The sequence below is a fragment of the Wolffia australiana genome, chromosome 5, assembly GCF_029677425.1.
Source record: "Wolffia australiana isolate 7733 chromosome 5, ASM2967742v1".
In the NCBI taxonomy this organism is placed as follows: domain Eukaryota; kingdom Viridiplantae; phylum Streptophyta; class Magnoliopsida; order Alismatales; family Araceae; genus Wolffia; species Wolffia australiana.
The window spans coordinates 14,630,288-14,654,582 of record NC_135839.1 but is presented as its reverse complement, the minus strand read 5'-3'; the positions used below and the strand labels follow the sequence as shown (position 1 = coordinate 14,654,582).

General features: G+C 45.7%; 5 protein-coding genes across 9 annotated transcripts; 2 read left to right on the top strand and 3 right to left on the bottom strand.

Moving 5' to 3' along the window:
- Positions 1-1,476: 1,476 nt before the first annotated feature.
- Positions 1,477-2,781, top strand: LOC144703170 (uncharacterized). Its single transcript, XM_078575281.1, has 2 exons — positions 1,477-2,039; positions 2,278-2,781. The coding sequence occupies exons 1-2, from the start codon at positions 1,490-1,492 to the stop codon at positions 2,658-2,660; spliced, it is 933 nt and encodes a 310-aa protein (XP_078431407.1). The 5' UTR covers positions 1,477-1,489; the 3' UTR covers positions 2,661-2,781.
- A 3,052-nt stretch (positions 2,782-5,833) lies between these two features.
- On the top strand, positions 5,834-9,034 carry LOC144703353 (plastid division protein PDV1-like). Its single transcript, XM_078575516.1, has 2 exons — positions 5,834-6,269; positions 8,288-9,034. The coding sequence occupies exons 1-2, from the start codon at positions 5,961-5,963 to the stop codon at positions 8,672-8,674; spliced, it is 696 nt and encodes a 231-aa protein (XP_078431642.1). The 5' UTR covers positions 5,834-5,960; the 3' UTR covers positions 8,675-9,034.
- A 2,897-nt stretch (positions 9,035-11,931) lies between these two features.
- On the bottom strand, positions 11,932-13,257 carry LOC144703352 (ethylene-responsive transcription factor CRF2-like). 3 transcript variants are annotated; one of them, XM_078575514.1, is made up of 2 exons: positions 13,074-13,257; positions 11,932-12,938 (listed from the first exon to the last, which is right to left on the bottom strand). In XM_078575514.1, the coding sequence occupies exon 2, from the start codon at positions 12,918-12,920 to the stop codon at positions 12,099-12,101; it is 822 nt and encodes a 273-aa protein (XP_078431640.1). In that variant the 5' UTR covers positions 12,921-12,938; positions 13,074-13,257; the 3' UTR covers positions 11,932-12,098. The 3 variants fall into 3 exon arrangements, with proteins under 3 accessions (XP_078431640.1, XP_078431641.1, XP_078431639.1); XM_078575515.1 differs by having other exon boundaries at positions 11,932-12,931; positions 13,094-13,257; XM_078575513.1 differs by having other exon boundaries at positions 13,094-13,256.
- Positions 13,258-13,614: 357 nt separating this feature from the next.
- LOC144703351 (ubiquitin-conjugating enzyme E2 10-like) lies at positions 13,615-17,563 on the bottom strand. Its single transcript, XM_078575512.1, has 4 exons — positions 17,343-17,563; positions 14,202-14,329; positions 14,006-14,110; positions 13,615-13,937 (listed from the first exon to the last, which is right to left on the bottom strand). Exons 1-4 carry the CDS (start codon positions 17,410-17,412, stop codon positions 13,794-13,796), a joined length of 447 nt encoding a protein of 148 aa, XP_078431638.1. The 5' UTR covers positions 17,413-17,563; the 3' UTR covers positions 13,615-13,793.
- Positions 17,493-21,619, bottom strand: LOC144703350 (putative inactive receptor kinase At4g23740). 3 transcript variants are annotated; one of them, XM_078575510.1, is made up of 4 exons: positions 21,526-21,619; positions 21,306-21,350; positions 19,867-21,068; positions 17,493-18,163 (listed from the first exon to the last, which is right to left on the bottom strand). In XM_078575510.1, the coding sequence occupies exons 3-4, from the start codon at positions 21,044-21,046 to the stop codon at positions 17,631-17,633; spliced, it is 1,713 nt and encodes a 570-aa protein (XP_078431636.1). In that variant the 5' UTR covers positions 21,047-21,068; positions 21,306-21,350; positions 21,526-21,619; the 3' UTR covers positions 17,493-17,630. The 3 variants fall into 3 exon arrangements, with proteins under 3 accessions (XP_078431636.1, XP_078431635.1, XP_078431637.1); XM_078575509.1 differs by having other exon boundaries at positions 21,468-21,564; XM_078575511.1 differs by having other exon boundaries at positions 19,867-21,168; positions 21,468-21,542.
- Between the last annotated feature and the right edge of the window lie 2,676 nt (positions 21,620-24,295).

Below are 24,295 nucleotides of genomic sequence, written 5' to 3'. Positions count from 1 at the left end.
TATAATGACTACTAGTATATAATTGTGTAATATAAATAGTCTTATTCAATGTATACTCAAGATGGACATCGAGCTATCCAGATAGAATAACAAAAAATGGTCTTACTCATACAATTAGTGTGGAGATACTAGGTAAAAAATGGTGGGTTCACTTTAGAGAAAAAAATCATTAAATTGATATATATGAATCATTGGATCGTATTATACCTAAACATCAATAACATTTATTCAAGTCATGGTGGTATAAGTGGTCTGCTGACCTAAGACAACAAGAACATCTTGTACAATGACGTCTGTGTTTTGACCAAGGTGTAAAATTCTATAATCATGGTAGAATAGAAGTATCTGTGATGAGCCTTCTTGAGCCTACTTCATCATAAACTTCTTGACATCTATTCATCCACCTCCAACACTCCACATCCATTCACATCTATTATACACATGATCCATCCATTAACCCATTATCATCATTCATCATGCTCACTTATTTTAATTTTATAACCATTTATTTATAATATTATTATATCTTATTCATCATACTTCTCATTGCACCATAATCTTAATTTATAAGACATCTTATTGCAATTCCCTTATTACCATCTAAAAATGCTTTAGATTCCTACTATTGGTTCTCTGTGGAGAGGACCCTTGTAAATGACTAATTAGTTCATAACATTGATGAGTTAAGGTTTATAATTTTTTCGTTTATTTACCCAAATAACAACAATAAATTATTAACAAAATTTAAGTTCATCATGATAAAATACTAAAAAATTTTAGAGTAATATTGTTAATTACCTAATTATATCATGTAAAATACTATACTGTAGTATTCTCGTTCCTAAATAATACATCTCACTTTACCTGAAGGCTGCTTCAGGTGTTTGGTGTGAGTTCGGCTTTAAATTCAGTTGAACTTGTTACTGATCTTGTGATAAATCATTACTGTTCTTTCTTGGGATTACAATCCAATAAATATATAAGTAAATATTATAATATTTTTATATAGTCTGCTGATTTCTCCAAACCATTCAAGTATCTCCAGACCTGAGCTCTTTTCTATTATGTTTAAATATTTCCTGATATCTTTCCAAAGTAAATGGTTGCCATAGTTATAGTATAAGAGTGGTTTGTAATGTGATATAACAGTAAGGTCTGGGGGAATTATTGGGCACAATGGAGCTATAGTTTGAAGGGATCACAGATATTCTAATCCTTTGCAGCAGCAAGAGGTGTCGTGAATTTGTAATGGCGTTCCATATCTCGTAAGACTGCAGGAAACTTAATTCTTTTTCATGTGAAGTTATGTATGGTTCAACTAGGCTAGTTGGGCCAGGGCAAGACATTAATTTATTGATCACCTGTTATGTCCTTGCTGTAAATTCAATAAGTATAATTATTTGCATCGAAGAAAGAGTTGGAATCATTGTCTGCCTCCTAAGAAAGTAGAGATACATAACCAAGCTTCCAAAAAGGACTTCTCCATTTGATGAAAATCGTTACTAGTAATATTATATTTGAAAGAGTCTGGACATTGGTAGGATTTGTAGGAGCACCGGCCCAACTTCATAAACTCGACGTCCAAATGCTACGGAATGACGGAATCAAAAATAGCCCGAGGCCGGGTTTGATGAGATCTCTCATCTTTATTACCGGAAGTCTACGACCGGTAGGTCTGTTTTTGCGGGAAGCTGGAGGTTGGCGACGAGCTTGTTTTAGCAAGTCCTTACGACCCTGTTTGTCACGACGAGGAAAGCTTGTGCGACCCCAGCGGCGAAGGAATATATCCTTCATTAGAGAATCGCCAAGGCTTGTTGCCGTCAAAAACCACGAAGAAGAAGGAAAGGACCGTAGAATGGCTAAGTACCATATCCTCTTAATCATCCTGCTCGCTTCGGCTGGTTGCTTTCTTCAGACGGTGTCGGGCGTTTCGTTGGACCACATTGTAGGAGGAAGCTTCGGATGGAGGATCCCTCCCAACGCCACCTTCTACAGCGAATGGGCCCAGAACAAGACCTTCGTCGTCGGCGACAAACTGGGTCCTCTCCCTCTCTATCTACGCACCTATCTATATACATACCTTTCTATGTATCCATCTATCTATCTACCTTCCATGTATCCATATACCTATCTAACTGTCGATCGACCTGTCTTTCAATTCAATTTACTTTTCTGCGCGTCTATCTTTTTTTTAATCTATCTCGCGTTCTCTTTCTCTCTGCGCCACCAAGTTGATTTCTTTGTGAAGTTGTATCTGATAATGCCATAAATGTGCAGTTTTCATGTACACACCGGCGCTACAGAACGTGATAGAGGTGTCTAAAAAGGACTTTGAGGACTGTACGCAGAAGGAAGTGATAGATATGCACTATAAGGGACCGACAGTGCTGGAGATAACGAAGCCGGGGCCGCATTACTACTACTGCGGCGTGGGGACTCACTGCGAGGACGGGCAGAAGCTCAGCATCGACGTCTCCGCTAAGCCCGTGCCGGACCCTGCCCGCGACGGGCTGCCCGCGGCGGAGGGCAACGCCAGCGCGCCGCTGCTGGAGCCCGGCAATGGCCAGGTCGGGCCGACCGGCTCGGGGGGATCTCGTCTCGTCATGGCTCTTCTTCCCTCGGTCTTGATACCGCTGCTGACCCTGGGTTTGTTTGTATAAGCGGTTGAGGGACTGCCTCAATGACACGAGCTCTTGTGCCCAGGCAAGTAGAAATGCTCTCCATAGACTCTTCTCGGTATGGTGTAAACGCTTCTTTTGCTGCGAAAGATCGTTTTAATTTGTCAAGTTTTTCTCATTTAAAATAAGAGAGATGGATAGAGAGATAGATAGATCGATAGATAGATATTTATATATAGATAGATAGGTAGATATATAGATAGATAGATAGATAGATAGATAGATAAGATAGATAGATAAGATAAATAGATAGATAGATAGATAGATAGATAGATAGATAGATAGATAGATAGAGAGAGAGAGAGAGAGAGAGAGAGAGAGAGAGAGAGAGAGAGAGAGAGAGACAAAATCCTTGTCAAAGTAAAAGTAAAAAACTAGACGAAAGATTAGAATAATGAGTACAGATGTAAATTTCGTGTAGCATATTCAGGGGACAACTGTTTTCCATGACATGTTGTCGTGTGTCAAATCCCCCCAGCCAGTATTATGTGAGTGGGGGTTTGACCAAACAATGGCAACCACTGTTGCAGATCCTAGAGAATAGGATCCGTGATCTTGCGGTCAGTAAGGCCTTGGTTTTGTGTGCCTTTTTAAAGGCATCGGTTCTCGTTGTTTAGTCATCCCTCTTATCAGAGATTTCTTTGAAGGTTCTTCTTAGAACAAGGATCTCTCTCTCTCTCTCTCTCTCTCTCTATATATATATATATATATATATATATATATATATATATATATATAGAGAGAGAGAGAGAGAGAGAGAGAGAGAGAGAGAGAGAGAGAGATCTCCAAAATGTGTTCTCTTGATGCTGACGACTGACGACAGGAGGATATGACGAGGCTGACGACCAAGTCTCGGTACTCCACTTGCACTGAGCTATTAATAATCTGGATTCATTCACATCCATTTGCGCTTCTGGAAGTGTTTACTCTCAATATGAAGGCATCATCGAACACAATCCAATCCATGAAAGCTCCTTTGAGACTAACTTCTAGCTCTTAATTTCAGAAATTCAATTGTGAAGCTCTCTATCTCTCGTTCTTTCTTTTCATAACTCGATCTCTCCTGCTCTCTCTTTTTCTCTCTTCTGTTGCAACAACATGTGCCTCTCCCTTTCATATTCTTTTGTGCCAACATCTGTTATTTATATCTCAACCATTTCTCCTCCTTTCCTCTTATAGTTAAAATCAATCTCTCTCATCCATTTTTAAAATATATCTCTCCTCTTCATTCATTTACCAATCCAATCCATGAAAACTCCTTTCCATTACTCAACCATTTTTTCTTATTTTTCAAATCTATCTTTCCATTACTCAATCATTTTTCCTTATTTTTCAAAACCGTCTCCCTCCCCCTCTCCTCATATCTCTCACTCACTCATTACCTCATATTTCCCCAATCCATTTCTCTCACTCACTCGTCTTCCAATGTCATCTTTACAATTAAGATCGATCGCGTAGAATCGGCTGTTATATTTATTTTTTATAGAAACATTTTTTGCCTAATCGCATGGTTATTCAAATGATTCATCTTTCAATATTTTAAAAATATAAGCATCCATCCATTTTATGGAGAGACAAACATAATCCATCACAACATTCATCATGGTAACAGAGAGAGTGACAGATGATGTGACAAAATATTGGTGACAGGTGACGTGACAGTAAGGGAGGGTCTTGGATGGGTGATCTGATGGGACTGATGTCGCGGATGATGGTATTGATATTTAAATAATGAAAGAGTGAGAGAAAAAGAGAGATACAGAGAGAGAAAAGGAAGAGAGAGAAATAGAGATTAAGCAAGAGAGGAGGGGAAGAGGAGAAAGAGAGACCGAGAGAGAAGAGGAAGAGATATAAAGAGAGATAGAGAGAGATAGAAAGAGAATACAAAGAAAGAAAAAGAGAGTCACAGAGACAGAGAGAGAAGAGGAATAGAGATAGAGAGAGAAGAGGAAAGAAGGAGATAGAGGTAGACTGAGGGGGAAAAGAAGGAGAGAATGAGATAATGAGAGAGAAAAAGAGGGAGAGAAAGAGAGAATGAGAGCGAAAATAGGGAGAGAAAGAGACGGAGAGCGAGAGAGAGCCGAGAGAAAGACATGCTAAGAGAGAAGAGCGACCGAGAGGCCCATAAATAAGAGGAAGACGGAGAAAGATGAGAGAAAGAGAGACCCAAAAATAAGAGGAAGACAGAGAAAGAGGAGAGAAAGAGAGACCAAGAGAGAGAGAGGAGAGAATGTCCGGGAGAAAGAGGAGAGAAAGATAGAACAAAAGATGAGAGAGAGAAAGAGGGCCCCTGACCTGTGATGCAAGTGTGACGGATTTTTTGAACACATAGTGGTGAGTGATGGAATATGACAATCAACCGTACGTCACAATTTCATCCGTCTCCATCATCATCCATCCCGTCATATCCAGGACTCACTGTTCCCAATGTTAATGAATATAGTGAATATGACTTTCCATTTCTCTTATTTTCCATCATGACTCAGTTTCTCTATATCACTCTCATTGTCTACCCAAGTCAATATGCACCAACCTTAAACTTCCTATGTTCAACTAAATTTCAAATTCTCTCGGATTCAATAATGTAGATCATACTTCCAACCCACTCTGCTCGGACATGATCAAATAAAGTACAAATATTTGAGCAGTATCTATGTGGGTAAGAAGTGGATAGACCATTCTTTTTAGAGCCAATGATATTCAATTAATTGAAATCACTTCTATCTACCATGATATTTCACATGTAAAATTAGCAAGCTATAAAGTTTCTGCATCTAGTCATGTAATAAAATTGTTCTAGTCAGCGTCCAATGAGACGAAGACAAAATATGCTCATTATGTAGTGCCTAGAAAGAAAACGAAGTCAATGCAGAATAATAAGTTTTGGTAACATCAAAGAATTAGAAGTATGTAGCTGATGTTCCATAATTGTTTCTAGTTTCCTCTGAAGAGTGAAGAGTGAAGAGAGAGAGAGAGAGAGAGAGCGAATTCCCCAAAATACCCCTGATAAGTTATTCCTTTTCCCCAAGGGAGTAGGTAAGATTATCAATAATTAATAAATTATAACTTGGGGAAAAAATGCGTGTCTTTGTCCGGTCCGGACCATGTTATCCCTTTAATATATATAATAGAGTACGCCTTTTGATTTTGAAGGTTAAGGTTTCCCGCCGCCTTCGGAGTTCACAGTTCTTCCCTGTCGAGGGCGTGCTCGAATGCTCCTTGCCCGATCCAACCCGTCAACCCGAGCGATTCTCTTCGCAACCCGTCAACCCATTTCCCAGAATGACGTGGAAGATGGGCGTTGAAGAGGAGGTGACCCTCGAGAAGATATGGGAACTCCACGACCGAATCAGCGACGCCATCCACGCCGTTTCCAGATCGCAGTTCTTGAATTCCACCCGGTACTCGGACGGTAAGAAAGACCCTAATTTTTGGTCTGGCGGTGGCGGCGGTGGAGAGGGGAAAGACGGATTTGTGTTCGTGAAAGGCTTCGAGCAAGATGAGGACGCGGCGGCCATTTCAGATGTGAGGAGCCTCGATGGCATCAGAACTGCTCTTGAAGATCTCGAGGACCGGCTCGAATTTTTCCACGTAAACCCATCTTTCCAATTTCTTGAATTCATGATTGCTGCTCTGTCTTATATTTTCAGTGTCGTTGTTTAGCTTTTTGTGTTTTCTTTCTTCTATGCCAATTGGGGCGTAATCAGTAGAAAAAATTGTGTCATTCAACAATATAAAGCAAATGGCTGATTATGTAGTTATTTTCTCTAGTCAAGCAATTACTGCCCTCATCTGTGTTCTTGGCTGAGGTCCCAAAATTTGTATGTCTTAGGCTATTTCGTTGCATTATTGATTTACCTGTACAGCCCGGGAACGTAATCCATCATGCACCAGAAATCTGGCGGAGACATCACCCAAGAACATAACGTCGTAGTCATGCTATGATTGACATTAATTTAATGTCTGCAATATGAGAATTTTGGTTCTCGATTTCCATTTTTTCCCACCAGCTCGTTCTCCACTAAGCATAATAGACGCTGGGTTAACTGAACCAACGTAAAGAAAGTGATAAAGTACTTATTAATAGCTCATAGAACTCTACGCACCTTATATCGGGGATGATTAACATTCATGTGTGGCGAATTTCAAGGACTTGATTGACATTCATGTTTGGTGGATTTCAAGGGCTATTACCATTTAGTCAGCTAGGAATAAAAAGTAATTGTTGAATTTAAGCTCTTACCAACTGTGTTAAAAGCTATAGCTGATAGTAAGGGCCCTACTTTTCATCTTTAAGCAGGATGTTATACTTCAACACTCATCCCAAACACTAGCCGCTGGCCTGTTTATGGCCAGACTGTGCAGTAAATTGCTTATGGGATTGAACCTATAGTGCAAGATCGTCCAGGACAGAGACAAAGGACGGGACCAGACGAAGATCGTCCGAATCGTCCCGTTCAAGATATTCTCGGCCTGTCTCACGTCCGGGACGAAGCAGTGCATTAAGCCACTCCGAATTTGACTCGTGGCACAGTCAAATACCAGCTGGAGCTCTCAGGCCGATACATGACTCTCACAGGACGTGGAGTCCCTCCTGTCCGACGTCCAAGGCCCGGGACAGGACCGTTATTCCATCCATGGAAGAAACAATCGTGCCGTCTGGGGACCGGCGGACGATTCTTTGTCCCGTCAATCGTCCGAACTCTGGGACGGGACGATTTGTCGTCCATGGACGGAATTACTGTCCCGTCCAAGTCTGTGCACTATAATTGAACCTGCCACCTTGATCTCTGATACCATGAAGGGAAACGTTGCTTCACATAGACATGAGACAGAGATGGTGATGCTCTGTTTAGGAGCTTGAGAGAATGGACCTCTAATGAGGCAGCCATGGAGTAGCTTTGAGAAGTTCTATGGAGCAGAAAGGGCAAGAAAATGCGTCTTTAATCTGGATGTTGCTCTTTCTGCTCCATAGAACTTCCTGTCAGTAATATCTATTTGAATAATTTGTCGCAATGTTTTCTATCACGTCTATCTGAAGCAGCGTTTCCCATCAATAATTTATGTGGATGATTAACCCCTGGCAATAATCGCTGGTTGAACCTGGATAAGATTCTCTTATCTTTATGTTTTCCACGGCGCAGCACCTAACTCAGGTCAGCGTTTCATTGAAGTGTAATGTGATTACTCAATAATGGTTATCAAGGGTGACATGCGCGAATTTGTAATTTATAATTTTTGCTAGTTATTTTGGAGAAAAGAGGGATAAGCGATTGATAAAAAAATTGTTTCATGTACCCACATCTTCTCTTTACATAAAGCTTCGATAACTCTAATGTACAATTTTTAGAAAGGAGCATACTTATATGCGATGAATTATGCGTGCATTTCAAATCCCATCATAGACAGTCGTGGTCTCGTTGTTTAGGATTTCCTAAAAGTCGAGGGCTTCGATCACACTTTATGAGTATTTAAGTTCTTAATCGCTCTTGTGTCAGCGAACCATTTTGAGTATTAATCTTCATTTCACAAAAAATATAATCCTCAGTCATTTTTCTTTCGGAAAATTTTCAAGACTCATGAAAGATACTTCCTTTTTCTTAATTCAGACGGTGCAAGCGCAACAGCAAACGGAACGAGATGCGGCCATTGCAAGGCTAGAGCAGAGTCGCAAAGTTCTCGCCATGAGGCTATCCTGTCACCGGGGAAAGAAGTTCAGCGTTATAGAAGAAGCCCTGTCATTCATTCACAAAGCATCGGACGGCGCCTGGTTCACGAGGCCCCCGAGTCAACCCAGTGATGATCAGGAGACGAACAGAGGGAGGAATCCAACGGTCAGAATCAAAGTCAAAGATCTGCTGACGAACGCCGCCGTGTTCGCCGTCAGCGCGCTGCTGCTGGTGCAGATCAACAGTGCAGCGCCAAGCGAGCAGCAGAGAGTCTACTGTGGAAGGGAGGAGGGGGCCAAGCTGGACGTGTGGGCCGCCAGAGGATGAGCTTTAATGGGCCGATCTCGGCCCATTAAGAGACCTTCCATGGCCATGTGAGGCTGCACAGTCCGTGGGAATAGTCGCGTCTGGGTATTACTACTACCTGCCCATAGAAAACGGAGCCTCCTCCTCCACTTGACTGTGCGTCTGAACTACCGGCCAGGTGGTCTCGACGTATCATAATAATCTCCACATGTCTCCTCTTTTCACTGTCTGTGTCGCTGTCTCTGCGCCACTGTCTCAGTCTGTCGCTCTCTGTCTAACTCTCCCTCTCTCGCTCTATCTATCTTGACTAGACGGTAGGAGATTATACTACCCGAGGCCATGGTTGTGGTTCTCGTGAAGTAACAAGTCTTCTGGTTTTTCCCTCTGGAAGCAGAAAAAATAATTGGGTCTTTTCCAGATTGGAGCGAGTGCATGGTTGTGATTCTTGTGAGGTAACCAGTTTTCTGCTTTCGCTCTGGAAGTAGAAAAATAATTGGGACTTTTGCAGATTGGAGGCCGACCCAGGAGAGATTGTTGGTTTTTTTTATACCTGAGGGTATGGCTGTGATTCTTGTGAGATAACCCGTCTTCTGCTTACGCTCTGGAATTAGAAAAAATCATTGGGTCTTTTGCAGATTGGAGTCCGACCCAGGAAAAAGTATTGGTTTATTATAATACCGGAGGGCATGGTTGTGATTCTTGTGAAGTAACAACTCTGCTTTCACTCTGGAAGTACAGCAAAATCTTGGCCTTTTTACAGATTGGTTTATTGTAATACCGGACGGCTTGGTTGTGAAGTAACAAGTCTTCTGCGGAAGCCCTGGAAGTAGAAAAAAATAATTTATTTTTTTCAAATTGGAGGTCGACCCAGAGGCGAGTATGGATTGAAGTTCAGTGGAAAATTGAAAAGATTACACCTTTGGGACCTCCCTGTTCGAAACAGGTGTTAATTTCTGGGGGGAAATGGAACAGTAACTCCATAGCGAAACCAGGGAACATTGAGCTCGAGGGGGGGTAATGGCCAATAGAGGACTGGTGTTGTCTGACGGGATCCGACGACGCTTCTGCTCGATCGATTTCTTTCTGTGGATTTCCTCTCAGTCAATTCTCTCTCTGAGATCGCTCTCCACGTGCCGACAGGAATTACCATTTCACGCGTCTCTCTCTCTCGGAGATGTGTTCTTTATTATAAACAGAGATATTGGACTTGTACGAAAACATGAGGATCCCCGCCATGTCTTTTGATGCGCCACCAACTCTCTCTCCCTTCGTTCTTTTCCGAGAGATTCATGTACAGAGCCACCATTAACGCTTCAAAGAATCGGTAATGGAAGCAGGAAGCGGAATGATCTGTCTATCTGATTTCTCTCTCTCTCTCTATCGATTTATTTCTCTCTATGTGTCAGTCTTTCAAAGAATTCAGATGGAGGTAAGATGGTGAAGAAGGCGAAGGATGGAGTCTTCACTGCGCGACTGAGCCAGACGTCGGTGCATTGTCTCCCCCGTGGAGAGAGGCATTCAATGCGTCAGGGAGTTCTTTAAATGAATCTTTACGCACGTTTTTCCCGAACCATAATCATTTCAAGGAAAAATCCGAGGTTATCGCCGATGTATCTCTATCATTTCGTGCTTTGTTTATTGGAGACAGAAAAGGGGGCGAGAGGCAACGAGGAGAACGCCCAACATTAGAGCCTGATAAACAATCTTATCCGACGTTTCCGGCGTGGGAAATGTGTCTTATCCGCGGCGTTAGCTCCGCCGACTCCACTTCTGCTTGTCAGGTCCCAACAGGACAAACCTCAGAATTTAGAGATTGACGATCCTACGTATTTTATAAGAATTCACGAGTTATCTATCCAATCAAACATCGAAATATCTACTCCATCCATCTCTCGCCATTTGTCTATGTAAACCTCAGAAAGCAGAGAGAAATGAGTACATAAATAATATGTACTTAGAGGAATTTATGTGTAATCTATCCACCCGTGTACGTTCTGATGGACCTATCCACGCATTTCTCTCCAATCTAAGTAGATGGCGAAGAAGTACCTACTCTTCTCGGTCTGTCTACCTATCAATCTAGACTCTGCGCGGGGGGGGGGGGCAGAGCAAAGCAATCTTTCTCTAGGGGAGCGTTCGTTGTATGGGAGAGCGAACCCGGCGCCGTGCAAGGACAGCGATTAGCGCCAAATTCTCCTGGGGCGCTCTCTGGGCGACCCACTTCGTCAAATCGCGAGCAAGTTGAAAGGTGTATCAGAGAGGGGGCTGCGCGCGGCGAAACGGCGACACCTGCTGCGGGAAAGTCGCTGCGGGGCGTAGGAGTAGCTCTTCCGTCCCGAGGAGCCGCCTCGGCGAATGTTCTTGGACTCTACGGGAGAGAGGGTCCACTTTGTCCGCTTCCTGGGGAGGGCGGCGAGGAGCCTTTGGAAACGCCCGGCGCCACCTGGCGGCGCCTCCTCGGTATAGGCGCAGAGGCCGACTGATGAGCGCCGGCTGCCAGACACCAGGCGCAAAGATAACATTTTTATCTGATCTCTATGTGGGTCGCCATGAATGCAGCCGCAGGCGTTTAAGGCGACCCCATTCGCCCGAGACGGCGATATTTCACGTCTTCTCTGCAGAGCTCCCGGACAGCGACGGGGTTTCTTTGAAGCGTCGTGGCCGCAGCTCCGCCGCGAGCTCCTTGCAGAGAAGCAGAAGCCCTCTTCGTCTTCTTTTATTCTTCTTCTTCTTCTTCTTCTTCTTCGTCTTATTATATGATGAGCTCGCTCCTCAGTAGCCTCCATTTTTGGTGCAGTATGAGATATTTTCTGCCGACTAGCTGATTTGTAGCTGCCCGCCGGATTCGACGTAGATTCTGCGGTCCCCCTGAGTTAAGAATTATCCTCTATTTTCCATAAAAAGGAAAGGCGAGAGGACGGGTGTTAGATCGCCGACAGAGAATATCTTCTCCCCTCGCAATTCCGGCAGGTCAACGCAGAAAGACCCGCTCTCGGCTTTCGCACGATTCCCTCAAAAGGGTAGGCATCCCAAACATGAATCTCTTCTTCCGAATAACAGCTTTGCCGAGATGGGTTCAAAGAAAGACGGGATTTTTGAGACGGGTTCAAGTCGCTCTTTCGCCGACATTCCTTGGAAAGTGCAACGGAACCCGGAAGTCTTTCATGGATTTGATACTCGGACGTCTTTCATCCGTTTTAGAGTGGGGGGAAGTCAAAACGAGACGTGCGGAGAAGATGGGGTTCGGAGATTTGATTAGATGTACGCCGCTCTTATTCAAAAAAAGAAAAAGAATAGAAAAAAAAATTAGAAGGGTGGGGGGGTTGGGTAGGCAAAAACCATTCCCCGGTATAGTGGGGAGGCCGAGACAAAATTTGCCGACGAATCGGCCGGCAGACGACGGGAAAATGGGTGAAGCACCGTCGCTGGCTGCCGCTCACTCCACTCAGAGCACCGCCACAGCGCCGTCAGCGCCGAACATATCGCCGAAGTCGCCGATATCTTGAAAACAATCGTCGAGGCTCCACGGCGACGCCATTAACGACGTGGACAGAAGCTCCCCGCCATGACTCTCGTCCAAGAACAGCCCGCCATTGTCCTGCGCGGCGTCCTCGAAGCGGAAGCAGTCGTCGAAGAAGGACGAGCTCTCGAACTCGAGCAGCGCGCCGAGGTCTTCGGAAGAGGGGAAGACGACGGCGCCACCGTCGTCGTCGTCGGCTCGCTTGGGGACGTCGTCCTTGGCGGCGTAGCGGAGGACGGAGGTGGGGGAGGGGAGATGGCGGGACTCCTCGCTGGACTCGTACTCCGTTGACGGCGAAGCGGTCGAGACGAAGTTCGTCATCGCGTCGGGGCCGCGGAGCTGGAGAGCGGCGCTGTCGTAGACCTTGGCGGCCTCTTCGGCGGTGCTGTACGTGCCGAGCCATATCCGAACCCCGCGCGCCGGGTCTCGAATCTCCGCCGCGTACTTGCCCCACGGCCGCTGCCGCACGCCGCGGAACCGCCTCCCCGCCGGGGCCGCGGCGGCGGCGGGGCGGCGGCGGGCGGCGGCCTTGGCGGCGGAGCAGGCGCCGAGGGTGATCTCCGAGACGTAGCGCTTGACTCGGTGGGCGGCGGACTCGTCGTCGTCCGAGGAATCGGTGGCGTCGGGATCGGTGACCGAGATTCGGACCACGCGCGGGCCCTCCGACCGGGGCTTGCACGGCTTGCTCAGCTTACGCCGGTGCTCGGAGAACTTCACCGGGGGCGGCGCGAACCTTCCTCCCTCCATGCGCGCATCGACTGTCAACTTCACCCCAAGCGAGAGAGAGAGAGTTTGAGAGAATTGCTGGATAAAATAACAGGGAAAGATAATATGGGAAAACTCTACAGTCTTAGAGAAAAAAAAGAGACAATTATCCAGAGAACAGGAAAAGAACTGTACTGTGGTGACAAGGGTCTCACCGCCGACGAGAACCACCGTCCTTCTTCGGATACACTCTTCTCTATCTTTCAAACAGGGGGAGGGAGAAGCTGAAGAAGCTAGCGAGATTAGTGCTTGTCTAGAGAGAGAGAGAGAGAGAGAGTCGAGTAATGGTGGTGAGAAGCACCGCCCGTGGTATTATAGGGGTGGGGGTGTGGGGGTGGGAGCGGGGTTGCCTCTTCGTCGACTCGCCGGAGCAGACGAAACTGGAAAGCCAGCAAGACAGCGGCCTTATTTATTTATATATATTTATTTCCCTCCACCCTTTCACCCGGCCGGGTGAATTCTCTGTTCTACCCCTCCCCCCGCGACCTTTCACCGCCCGATATTTACCGGCCCCCAGCATGTCGCGGACTTCGAGGCCGGCCGCGTATTTATTAATGGGCTTTGGTGGGCCGCCGCTCATTACAGAAGCGTACGGTTGGGCCCGCCCCTCTGCCTAGCCGCCCATTGTAGGGCATCTCTCTCTCTTACTCGCCATCTCTCTCTCTACACATCCATGGATCATAAGACAGATAAGATCATAATCCATGAATCCACAGGCCGAGACCGAACTTCAGGTCTAGGTTTAGGTTTTTGGAAAAGCCGGACTGAGACCGGACCGTGTCCTTCCCTAAGCATCGCAAATGTTGGGAACAACCAATCAAATCAAAGGGGGCGAGTGGGGACGGGCCGAGCCGCTCAGCCCATGGCGTACTTCTGGGTCCAGCTCCGGGCCGTGTTGTCGTACTTGTTGCGGTCGATCTTGTACATGTGCGCAATCTCCGGCACCAGCGGGTCGTCCGGGTTCGGGTCCGTCAGCAGCGAGCAGATCGACAGCAGCACCTGAGACACGCCAAAGTTGACCCCGGTCAACCAGATTATTAGTCAACGAGGAGACGCGGAAAGTCAACCTTAGAGATGGTCAACGCCGGGCTCCACTGTTCCTTGAGGATGTCCAGGCAGATGCTGCCGTTGCTGTTGATGTTCGGATGGAAGACCTTCGTCCTGAACGCCACCTGCCAATTATCGCTTTCTTTGTCAAAATTAATCGTCTGACGTATAGTTTATGACGGAGATTATACGTGCCAGAGGGTGTGATTAGTGTACCTTTGGCGGCTTGAAGGGATAGTCGGGAGGAAAATGAATGGTGACTAAGAAAACACCTGCGGCGTAGGGACTGTCGGGCGGGCCCATGATCGTCGCTTGCCAGTGAAACATGTCCTCGGCCACCGGCCCTGCCATGAAAGAATAAACAAAATTTCATGAAAATTTTAAGCCTTTCTCTTTCCCAGTTAATTCCTGTTTGAAGTAGAACATCCTGCTAAAAGATGAAAAGTGGCGTACTCGCTATCAGCTATAACTTGAATCTAATCAGATTGAACGGATGTCCCAAAGTACTTTTGAAATTCGTGCAGCAAAAGAACAACAGAGATATACTAAAAAATTCCGGAACCTAAATTCGTACTGGGTATTGACACATCATCAAAATAACCTTGTAGACCCGCCATACCCTTGTAGACTAGACTGATCATAAAGCTGTCTCATGTACGTCTCTCGAATCCACCAGAAGGAAAATAGGAAGAAGTAGACTTTCATATGAAATATTTTGTGTGTGGGATTATCTGCTGATATATTACTGTTTTCTGGTCTGTCGGAATCATTGATCGTCTGATCCTGTCCGTTAAAGAGCCAAGTCCGGAACCATTGCTTATTTAAGATGATTAAAAGACTCCCATGCCTCTCAGTTTCACTTGAATGCATCTCTATTCAGGACTGCTGTGAGGTCTTGAACAATACCTGCATAGTCCTCCACAAATTAACAATGATAACTGGTTAATCGGAGGAAGTCTCTGAGCTCATGAATGTTCTCTGGCCACCAAGGCGAGCAATCATCACTCTTGATGATGATTTCCACTTGCCCAGATATTCAATGTGCCTTTGAAATAGAACATTGCTTTGAGTTGATCTAAGCTCTGAGCGAATAAACAAAAATGTTTCCATGAAGTGCTCAACATGCCCTTCATCAGTTTGACAGAAGATTGATAAATCATGGAAGAACACTAGGACAAACTATCGAAGGAATGTTCATGGGTGAGCACACATTGCAGTTTCGATTTTAACATAAATCTTGCATACGATTTTAACATAAATCTGGGTCGCAAATCCAGTATAGAGAAAACTTTCTAGCCATGAACTTTCTTGTATAGAGAAAAGTTCCATCATTGGGCCTCTGCAATTCAAGTCCAACCTTAAGCAAATATTGCCCATCTGATACGGGGTACAGGCTGCATTCTTGCTGGATGGTAAATCATATCACTCTGCACATAGGAGTACTGGGTTGATTGCTTCGGCGGCATGATGTACAAATGCTGTGACACTGGGTGGAATCTAATCTGACAAACTAGCATCTTGACAACTGAATTACCTGAGCCAATCAACCTTGACGATAGTCTGTTGCATCTGGTCAATGCGGCCCAAGCGGAGCCTCATAAACAGAGATACCAGAAATTCGGGATAGAGCAGAATCAGAGTGATGGCAAAAGGAAGTACAAAAGAAGATACATACCATTATTGGAATATGATTATTCCTTCCAAGGTAGATGGACCTCTTGTTTGAATCTCCTGGCATGGCTCTGATATGATCCCTAGCCATCCTAAGGGGCAGTTTCGTCTCTACCCTTCCTCTCTCCTCCCATGTTTTCCTTTAAATAGCACAGCCCTCCCTTTAGGAGGGCAGACTGGAAGTTGGTCTAAAGTGATTGCTTGTTTCCCTCCCCTCCTCTCTTCTTATATCCACACTCCGTCTCCCTCCACGATCCCCGTCCTCGTGATGGTCTCTACCGCACCACATCTACAGGCAACTCGTCCTCGGCCGGTCCCTACCCCTTCTGCTCGGCCTCCTCTCGGATCCTTCCCATTTCGCCTCTCTACCCCAGGAACTTCTACCTTGTGTCACCCTCTACTCTCCTCCGATACGAGCCTAGATCGAGGATCCTATCAGGCACTTAGGGAAGGGAAAGGATGTTAACATCATATCACTTCTTTCTTACCTATATGACCCACGGTGATGTGACAGAGTCATAAGCGAGTTCCAAATGTCTGGAAATTCATGATACAGCCAATTTATTTTTCAAATAGTTGCCACACGAATACCCAACCACAATCAAATATCTGGAATATTTGCAGTCTGCCGCCTGGCAATTTCTGTTTCATGGGCTGTAAGAGACCATCGCCAATCTCCCACCAAAGTGCAGGTTGGATTATGAGATAACTTCGGGATTCAGGCTTACAGTTCCTAAATGTCTCCACATAATTTCAAATCAAGAAGACTGAACCCGCCCCAGATGCCTTGTGGGTCTAACAGCAAGAGATTACCTGCTCTAATGCCCCATTTTCTGACATTACATTTTTACTTAAATTCTTGTTGGGGAGATGTAGATCATTTCTTGGCGCAGGCTCTCATTGGTCTGACTAGCCGGGCCCAGCTTCACAAGTTCAGCCAGGGTGACCAGGATCATCCACTGATATGTCACGGGAGCCATGACAGATTCAGAGTGTTTTATGTGCAAGAGGTGATACAGATCATTGAAGTTAAATCCTCGAGTATTTGATGAATTACCAAAATGAGATATAGTTTCACTTTAAAACTACCCTCCCGGTAAAAAAATCGATTCGACCTGTACCCTTTTAGAACAAGCAAAAAGTTGGTAGCTGCATTGGCTGCGCCAAGAGAAACTACGATGGCGATCACGAACAAGTCTATGCAATATGGAACGACAAAATAAAGCGTAAACTTGGCAAAGGAAAGACATATAATGCCCGGCGAATCACGTTTTCCTCGACCCCGAGTTCATTTGTGCCATGTTAAACGAATCAACACGAGAATTTAAGCGGTAGAGCAACACAAAGAAATTTCTACGGTCCGGATAAAAGATCCCCCGGTAGATAAAAGAACGACGAGCGAGAAGACATGATAACGATTCGCTATCGAAATAATCGAATACTCAGCTGAGGGCTCCATCCATAAGAAGAAGAATTGGATGAACCGATGAAATCATATGGATCACAGCACAGGAAAATCCAGATGCGCCATAAAGTGCCGTGACAACAACTCGAATCCTTCTTACGGATCGTCACACGACGAAGCAATTTCAACGGAGAAAAAAAAATCAAGAAAGAAGAACAACCAAAATTTACACCCAAGAGTTCATATCGAACAAGGATAAAGTCGAGATCCGGAGAAAATACCAGCGCTACAAGACGTGGGGGGATCCCTCTGGAGGTCCTTGAGCTCCTTGAGAATGCGCTTGGAAGCCATGGCGCGGGCCGACGTCGACGGGAACCCTAAACGAGCGGCCACGGCCAGGCGGAATCGGAGGGGAAAAGAGAGATTCGACAAGGCGAAGAAGCTACCAGCGTGGGCTTATAAAATTTCCTTTTTTCAGTAGAATGAGGCTGAGGCTCCCTCTCCCGTCCCATCACTCTGGGAGAGGGTGGACCCGCTCGTGGATGAACGGGGATGGGCTCATCCTGTCGTCAGGCGGGCCGGCGGAGGCCGTGGATGTGCTCGACGAGCTCGGCCATGGCGGGCCGCTTGTCCGGGGACCGCGCCACGCAGGCCATGGCGATCCGCAGCAGCTCAACCATCTCCCCCTCGCGGTCCGCGCACCGGACCAGCTCCCCGTCGAAGACCTCCGCGGTCCACTCCTCCCGGACCACGGACTGCACCCACCGCACCAGGTTCGCGCCCTCGGCCGAGCCGGGGTTCTTCCCGGTCAGCAGCTCCAGCAGGAGCACCCCGAAGCTGTACACGTCGGAGGCCTGCGTGGCGCGCCGCGGCTCGGCCAGCTCCGGCGCGCTGTAGCCCCTGCCGCGCGGCGCGCTCCCCAGGCAGGCCAGCCCCGCGTCCGCCACCCGCGCGCCGGCGCCGTCGAGCAGCACGTTGGTGGACTTGACGTTGCCGTGCACCATCTTCCCCCCGTTGTGCTCGTGCACGTGCGCCAGCCCCTTGGCCGCCGCCGCCGCCACCCTCACCCTCGTCTCCCAGTCCGCCGCGCTCCCCTTCTCCCCTGCCAAACCCCCCCCCCCACCGCCTCCGAAACTCAGACGGATGACGGACCACGGGTGAATGATGACGAACAATGGATGACGGATGGCCGCCCGCGAGGAGAATGATGGCGGATGACGAAAGATCCATCAGGGGAGAGTGATGATGGGTGACGGATGAACGAGTAATGGATAAAAGGTGACGGATGAGGAGTACAGAATAAAGGAAAAATGAGACGGATGATTGAAGACGGATAAAGGCTAAAGGATAAAGGTGATGGATGATTGACAACGGATTGAGGATAAATGTGACGGATGCGGATGACGAATAAACGATAAAGGTGATGTCGCATGACGAATAAGGATAAATGTGAGAGATGATTTATGCCGGATGACGAAGAGGGATAAAGTTGACTGATGATGGATGCCGAATGACGAAAAGGGATAATGTTGACTGATGATTGATGCCGGATGACTAATAAAGATAAATGTGACTGATGATTAATGATGGATGATGAATAAGGATAAAGGTAACAGATGATTGATGACGGATAAGGATTAAGGTGACTACTGGATGGGACAAAAAAAATGTCCCATCCAAGGATACAGATGAATTTCGGGACAAAAATTCCTCCCAGGGACCACTGGATGGGACAGTTCTCCTACCGTGGAACGAAAAACGTGGACAAATAATCACTGGATTCACATCGGACGGTTGAGAACTCACCATGTGGCCTCGCTATGACAATTTGCATCAAGGTCCATATATTTTTTTTTGAGCTTGCAAAATGATGCTGCTCAGAATTAATTGTTCATATGTCTATTTGCATTCTCTCTCCTTCATATTTCCCTTAAAAAACTTAGAAAAATCTATATTAATATTTTAAAATATAAAATGGGTTTTTTTTCGTCTAGGACGAATTTGTCCCGGGAGGACTGGACAGGACTAAAAACCGTCCCGGTGTGATTGGACGAGATGGTTTTTTATCGTTGGACGAAAAACCATCCTGCCCTTCATCCCTGAACTTACTCTGGACGTCGGACGGGACGAAATTTGTCCCGTCCTGTCCATCGTCCACGTCCGGGATGATCTGAAACTATAAAGATGAATGATGATTGCTGACAGATAACGAATAAGGATAAAGGTGACTGATGATTGATGACGGATGACGAATTAAAGATAAAGATGACGAAAAATGAGTAAAGGATATGATGACGAATATAAGATTAAGATGACGGATGACGAATATAGGATTAAGATGATGGATGAAGATAAAGGATTAAGATAACAGACAATGAATAAAGGATATGATGATGGATGACGAATATAGGATTAAGATGACGGATGAAAATAAAGAGATGAAGGATGAGGAATAAAGGACAAAGGTGACTGATGATGGATGACTAATAAAGGACAAAGGTGACTGATAATGGATGACGAATAAAGGACCAGTGTGACTTATGTTAGATGACGGATAACGAATAAAGGATAAATGTGACAGATGAGGGATGACAGACAGACAAATAAATAATAAAGGTGACCGATGCTGGATGACTAATGACTAATTAATGATAAAAGTGACTTATGATGGATGACAGATGACGAATAAAGCACAAAGGATAAAGGCGATCGATGATAGATTACGGATGAGGAATTAAGGATAACGGATAAAGTTGACGGACGGTGGATGACGGACGAAAACGAAACCTCCACTGTTTTGCGTACCGTGGAGAAGCGAGAAGAGGCTGCCCCCGGGCGAGTAGTCGTAGATGACGAGTTTCTCGTCCTTGGAGAAGAAGTAGGCCCGCGGGGGCGCGACGTTCTCGTGCCGGATGCGGCCCAGAAGGTCCATCTGCTGCTCAAACTCCTTCTTCCCAGCGGTGATCTGCTTGAGCCGCTTCACTACCACCGTGGTGGAGTCCTCCAGGCTGGCCTTGTACGCGCTGCCCAAGCTCCCCTTCCCCAGCACCTCCGCCGAGGCCCGCAGAAGGTCCTCCAAGTCGAAGCCCACCGACCCCCCCTCGAAGAACGCCAGCCGGTTACTCTTCTCCTCCTCCATCGCCACCGCCTTCTCCGGCGACCCCGTCTTCGCCGGCTCCTTCCTCCTACAGAAGAACACCCCCAGCAGGACCAACACCGCGAGAACCCCCAAGATCAAGCCTATGACCGCCGCCTGACTCAGGTAGAGCCCCCCCCGCTTCTCAGAGCTCGCCTCGGACGGCGCCGATGACGGTCCCTCGGACGACGTTAGCGAATTGCCGAGGAAGGACGACGCGGGGAACCGCCGGAGGGACGGCGGGACCGTCCCCTGAAGCGCGTTGTTGGAGAGGTCGAGGACTATGAGGCTGGGCAGGCGCAAGTCGGGGATTTGGCCCGCGAGGGAGTTGTTGGACAGCTTGAGGATCTCCAGCCCGGCGCAGTCGGAGATGGACGGCGGGATGGTGCCGTTGAAGGCATTGAAGGAGAGGTTGACGGCGGTGAGGTTGCGCCATTGGGAGAAGTTGCGGGGAAGCGGGCCGGAGAGGGCGTTCTGGTGGAGGTGAAGTTCGGTGAGGGAGGAGAGGAGGGAGAAGTCGGGGGGGAACGGGCCGGAGATGCTGTTGGAACGGAGGCTGAGCGTCTTCAGGGCCGATAGTCTGCTCAGAGTGTTGGGGGGGATCGGCCCGGTTAGGCCCACGGCGGGCAGGCGGAGGGCGACGACGCGGCTCTCGTCTTCGTCGCAGGTGACGCCGATCCAGTTGTTGCAGGCGGGGGTGGAGGGGTCCCAGTTCAGAGCTCGGCTATGGCGAATCCCTCGGATGAAGTCGAGGAGGGCGAGCCTGTCCTGCCGCGGCTCCGCCGCCGCCGGAGGCACGGCGGCGCCGCCGAGGAGGACGGCGAGCAGGAAGGCTATGGCGACCTCCATCTCTCCGTTCTCTCGCTTCACACTGAACAAGTAGCGCGGACTTTAGTTGCTCCGGAGGTTCGGTGACGGAACGGAACGGGACAAACGGGGAGAAGAAAACCGATCAGAGGATTCCTCGGGATCTGCGATCATCGTTTGCCCCGAAAATCAAATGCGATTGATTGGCGGGACGATGAACCATAGAATCGATCTTTGTGAAACGAGTGTGCGTTCGTTCCGGCTAAAAAATGAAGATAATGCAGGATTCATGGAAGCATACCTGGCGAGCTTCTGCGCTGAAACAGCCACCACCGCGATTTCTCACCTGCGAGAAGAATCCAGATCTGAGGAAGATGCGGAAAAGACGACGGAAGAGGATAACGGATTGAGCACAGTCCAAGCAAGTCGGCGTCGTAGCTATATGCCAGGCGAGAGAAGATACCAATTGGAAGAACCCTAGCGGACGACTGATTACCGCTCGAACTAGAGAAATTTCTCACCGCTGCCGTGAAAAAACAACAGTGAGACTGCGATCTCGTCCTCTTCTTCCCCGGCAGCGACGCGCAGCGAAAACGACGATCTCGCCACTGTTGCTCGGCCAATCCTCGCACCCATTTCCCCAATTTATACGGCAAACTCTTCGTCCTTGACCGTCGGATGGGCCATCGACGGCTCTCCTTGCTCGATTCGTCTGTCGGCTGCCTGGTTGTTCATCTACTGAGCTACAACGGTGAGCGCGTTCCTCGTCAGCGAATTTGTCAGTGTCGTCCAATGGTGAGAGGTAATGAGGTCGGTATCAGTGGGACACGTGGCATACGCTCGTTGGTGGAGAGTTCTGTCAGAGGAGGAGTCATCTCTTATCACCAATCTTTTTATCATCAGTGTGAGTAAAGTGGATAAAAAATAATTAATTAAGGATGTTACTTTGTTAGTTTGCAGGAAAAAAATGATTTTTAGTATTGGGTAAAACTTTATTGCTCACCTGATGGCTTAATATTTTACGATTCTGATTTTCCACCTTATTTATCTTTTATTTAGTATCAGGTGGGACCACTTTAAATGAAGTGATGATAAAAAGGGGAAATGATCCAGTATCTACCTTACTCCCACTTATTACAAATCTGGAGTCAGAATAGAAACCCATGGGAGATGCTCCAATATTTAACTAGATTTCCCCTGTATCAAGCTACGAGACATATGAGTGGAAAACAAATTCTCAAGGATGTAGTGAGAAGTCAAATGATATCAGTATCTTCTTCACCAGTTTCTGCACATTGGATGCCTTTCTCTAACCTTCTAGGCAGACTTGTAAAAACTAAAAATCATTTCAAAATTTCCAGAACTAATATGAAGCAAATCTGGACTTTTTCCTCTCTAAATAAATGAACCGGTGACACATATGATGGCATGGAAGGCATTCCTTCCATTACAGGCAAATAGTTTAGAGGCCAAGAGTGCCTTCATTCAAATCAAGGCGTCCAAGATTTTTAGGGCCTTCTTCATAGTATCTTTTGACCTAATTTGTAATACACTATTCTTCAGTAGGAGCAGTGTAAGGCCAAATAGGATAAAAATAAGTTGGTGGCCATCTACTATTTGATGGCAATACATGCTCAATTATATATTAGTCCACGAGTGAAAAAATAGAGACAATGTGTGTCATTAAAAAAACAGTGTATGTGATTAAAAATCTTGCTAATATTTTTTAGTTAGTTTATTCATATTTATATTTGGTTGTTTACTATTAAAAATTATGTATAACCTATGCCATAATAATTATTTATGTAGAGATTTTATTGTAACAGAAATGATAAGGGTTGGAGATGAAATCCTGTAGCTGGTACTGGTATCGGATTATGGTATCGGGACGGATGCTGTACTGGATAACGAAATTCAAATTTTTGGTATCCATTTTTTCTGGTATCCAGATATCGGATATCGATATCGGCTATCGGTTGCTACAGTAACGATATATGATATTGGTATCCGTCTCAATGTCATCATCCACCTCCGTCTCGTGGGGAGGATGATGATATCAGATATCGGACGTTGATATCGGATTTCGATATCCAAATTAAAAATATAATTTTATTGCCATAGTGCGACAGTATGTAGAGGATATACGTGGGCCAGCTGTTTAACATTAGGCTTTTTGATTTAGAAATTAACCCGTTTAATATATACCTCTCAATCTTTTTATTTCCTTCCATATGGGATAACAGGATTTGGAGTGTAAATTCCGAATCCTATTGTCCCATATGGAAGAAAACAGAAACCTTGAGTGGTATTTATTGAACGAGGTAGTAACATATCAAATTTATATATTTATTATGTCCTAAATAAGGTAACAATGTAGATTTTATTTATAAAGTATTATTAAATTATTTAATATGTTTCCTACCTTTTTGTTTTTATTAAATGAGGTATTAAATTGTTTTTATTAAATAAGGTATGTGATTTTATTAAATGAGGTAGTAACATATCAAATTTATCAAATTAATAATATAGTAATTATTAAATTATTAAATAAGGTATTATTAAATTATTTAACACGTTCTATATATACCTTTCAACCTTTTTGTTTTCTTCCATATGGGACAATAGGATTCGGAGTTCAATAAACTCTGCATCCTGATATCCCATATGGAAGAAAACAAAAAGGTTGAAAGGTATGTATTAAAAAACTTAGAATATAGATAAAAAACATGTCTCCTAAACGTAGATCATCTAAAATGTTGATCGATATCAATTTTTCCCGAGTATACCAAATGTCAATATCCGAATACTGGTTCCGATATCCAGATATTGAAATCCAAATCTGGTATCTGATATCCCAATCGTCCTCACCCGTCCGATATCCGTCTTCATATCCATCAACTTTTAAAGGACGGATATCGTCCAATCGTCCAATATCCGATATCAGACACCGTTCCATTTTTTCTCGGATATCGGATATCGGTTGTCCGATACCGAATATCGGACGGATATCGGTTGGACAAACACTACTCTCTATAGGTGATGTCTATAAACATGACATTGTATCCTATATCCATTATATATATTTATCCTGAATGATTTATTATAGCATCAGAGATAGATAAACATTGTTTTATGCAAATACAGTAAATTAACCTTTTCATTTGTCAAGGTCAGAGGACCGAGAGTTTAATTATAAATCAATCTTCAAATATAACAAGTGCTACTTTGGGAATAACCTCAATTATTTTGTTTCAGGGTTGATCATATTCTTAGACACACATCACGTAAGAA

Bases quoted from the DNA above. Each gene is read 5' to 3' on its own strand.
- LOC144703170 (XM_078575281.1), top strand. From the start codon at position 1,490: ATGAAAATCGTTACTAGTAATATTATATTTGAAAGAGTCTGGACATTG. The intron at 2,040-2,277 runs GTCCTCTCCCTC...ATAAATGTGCAG, and splicing joins CGTCGTCGGCGACAAACTGG to TTTTCATGTACACACCGGCG.
- LOC144703353 (XM_078575516.1), top strand. From the start codon at position 5,961: ATGACGTGGAAGATGGGCGTTGAAGAGGAGGTGACCCTCGAGAAGATA. The intron at 6,270-8,287 runs GTAAACCCATCT...TTCTTAATTCAG, and splicing joins ACCGGCTCGAATTTTTCCAC to ACGGTGCAAGCGCAACAGCA.
- LOC144703352 (XM_078575514.1), bottom strand. From the start codon at position 12,920: ATGGAGGGAGGAAGGTTCGCGCCGCCCCCGGTGAAGTTCTCCGAGCAC.
- LOC144703351 (XM_078575512.1), bottom strand. From the start codon at position 17,412: ATGGCTTCCAAGCGCATTCTCAAGGAGCTCAAGGACCTCCAGAGGGAT. The intron at 14,330-17,342 runs GTATTTTCTCCG...CTTTCATGGCAG, and splicing joins CCCCACGTCTTGTAGCGCTG to GGCCGGTGGCCGAGGACATG. The intron at 14,111-14,201 runs GTACACTAATCA...GATAATTGGCAG, and splicing joins ATCCCTTCAAGCCGCCAAAG to GTGGCGTTCAGGACGAAGGT.
- LOC144703350 (XM_078575510.1), bottom strand. From the start codon at position 21,046: ATGGAGGTCGCCATAGCCTTCCTGCTCGCCGTCCTCCTCGGCGGCGCC. The intron at 18,164-19,866 runs GTACGCAAAACA...GGGGTTTGGCAG, and splicing joins CCTCTTCTCGCTTCTCCACG to GGGAGAAGGGGAGCGCGGCG.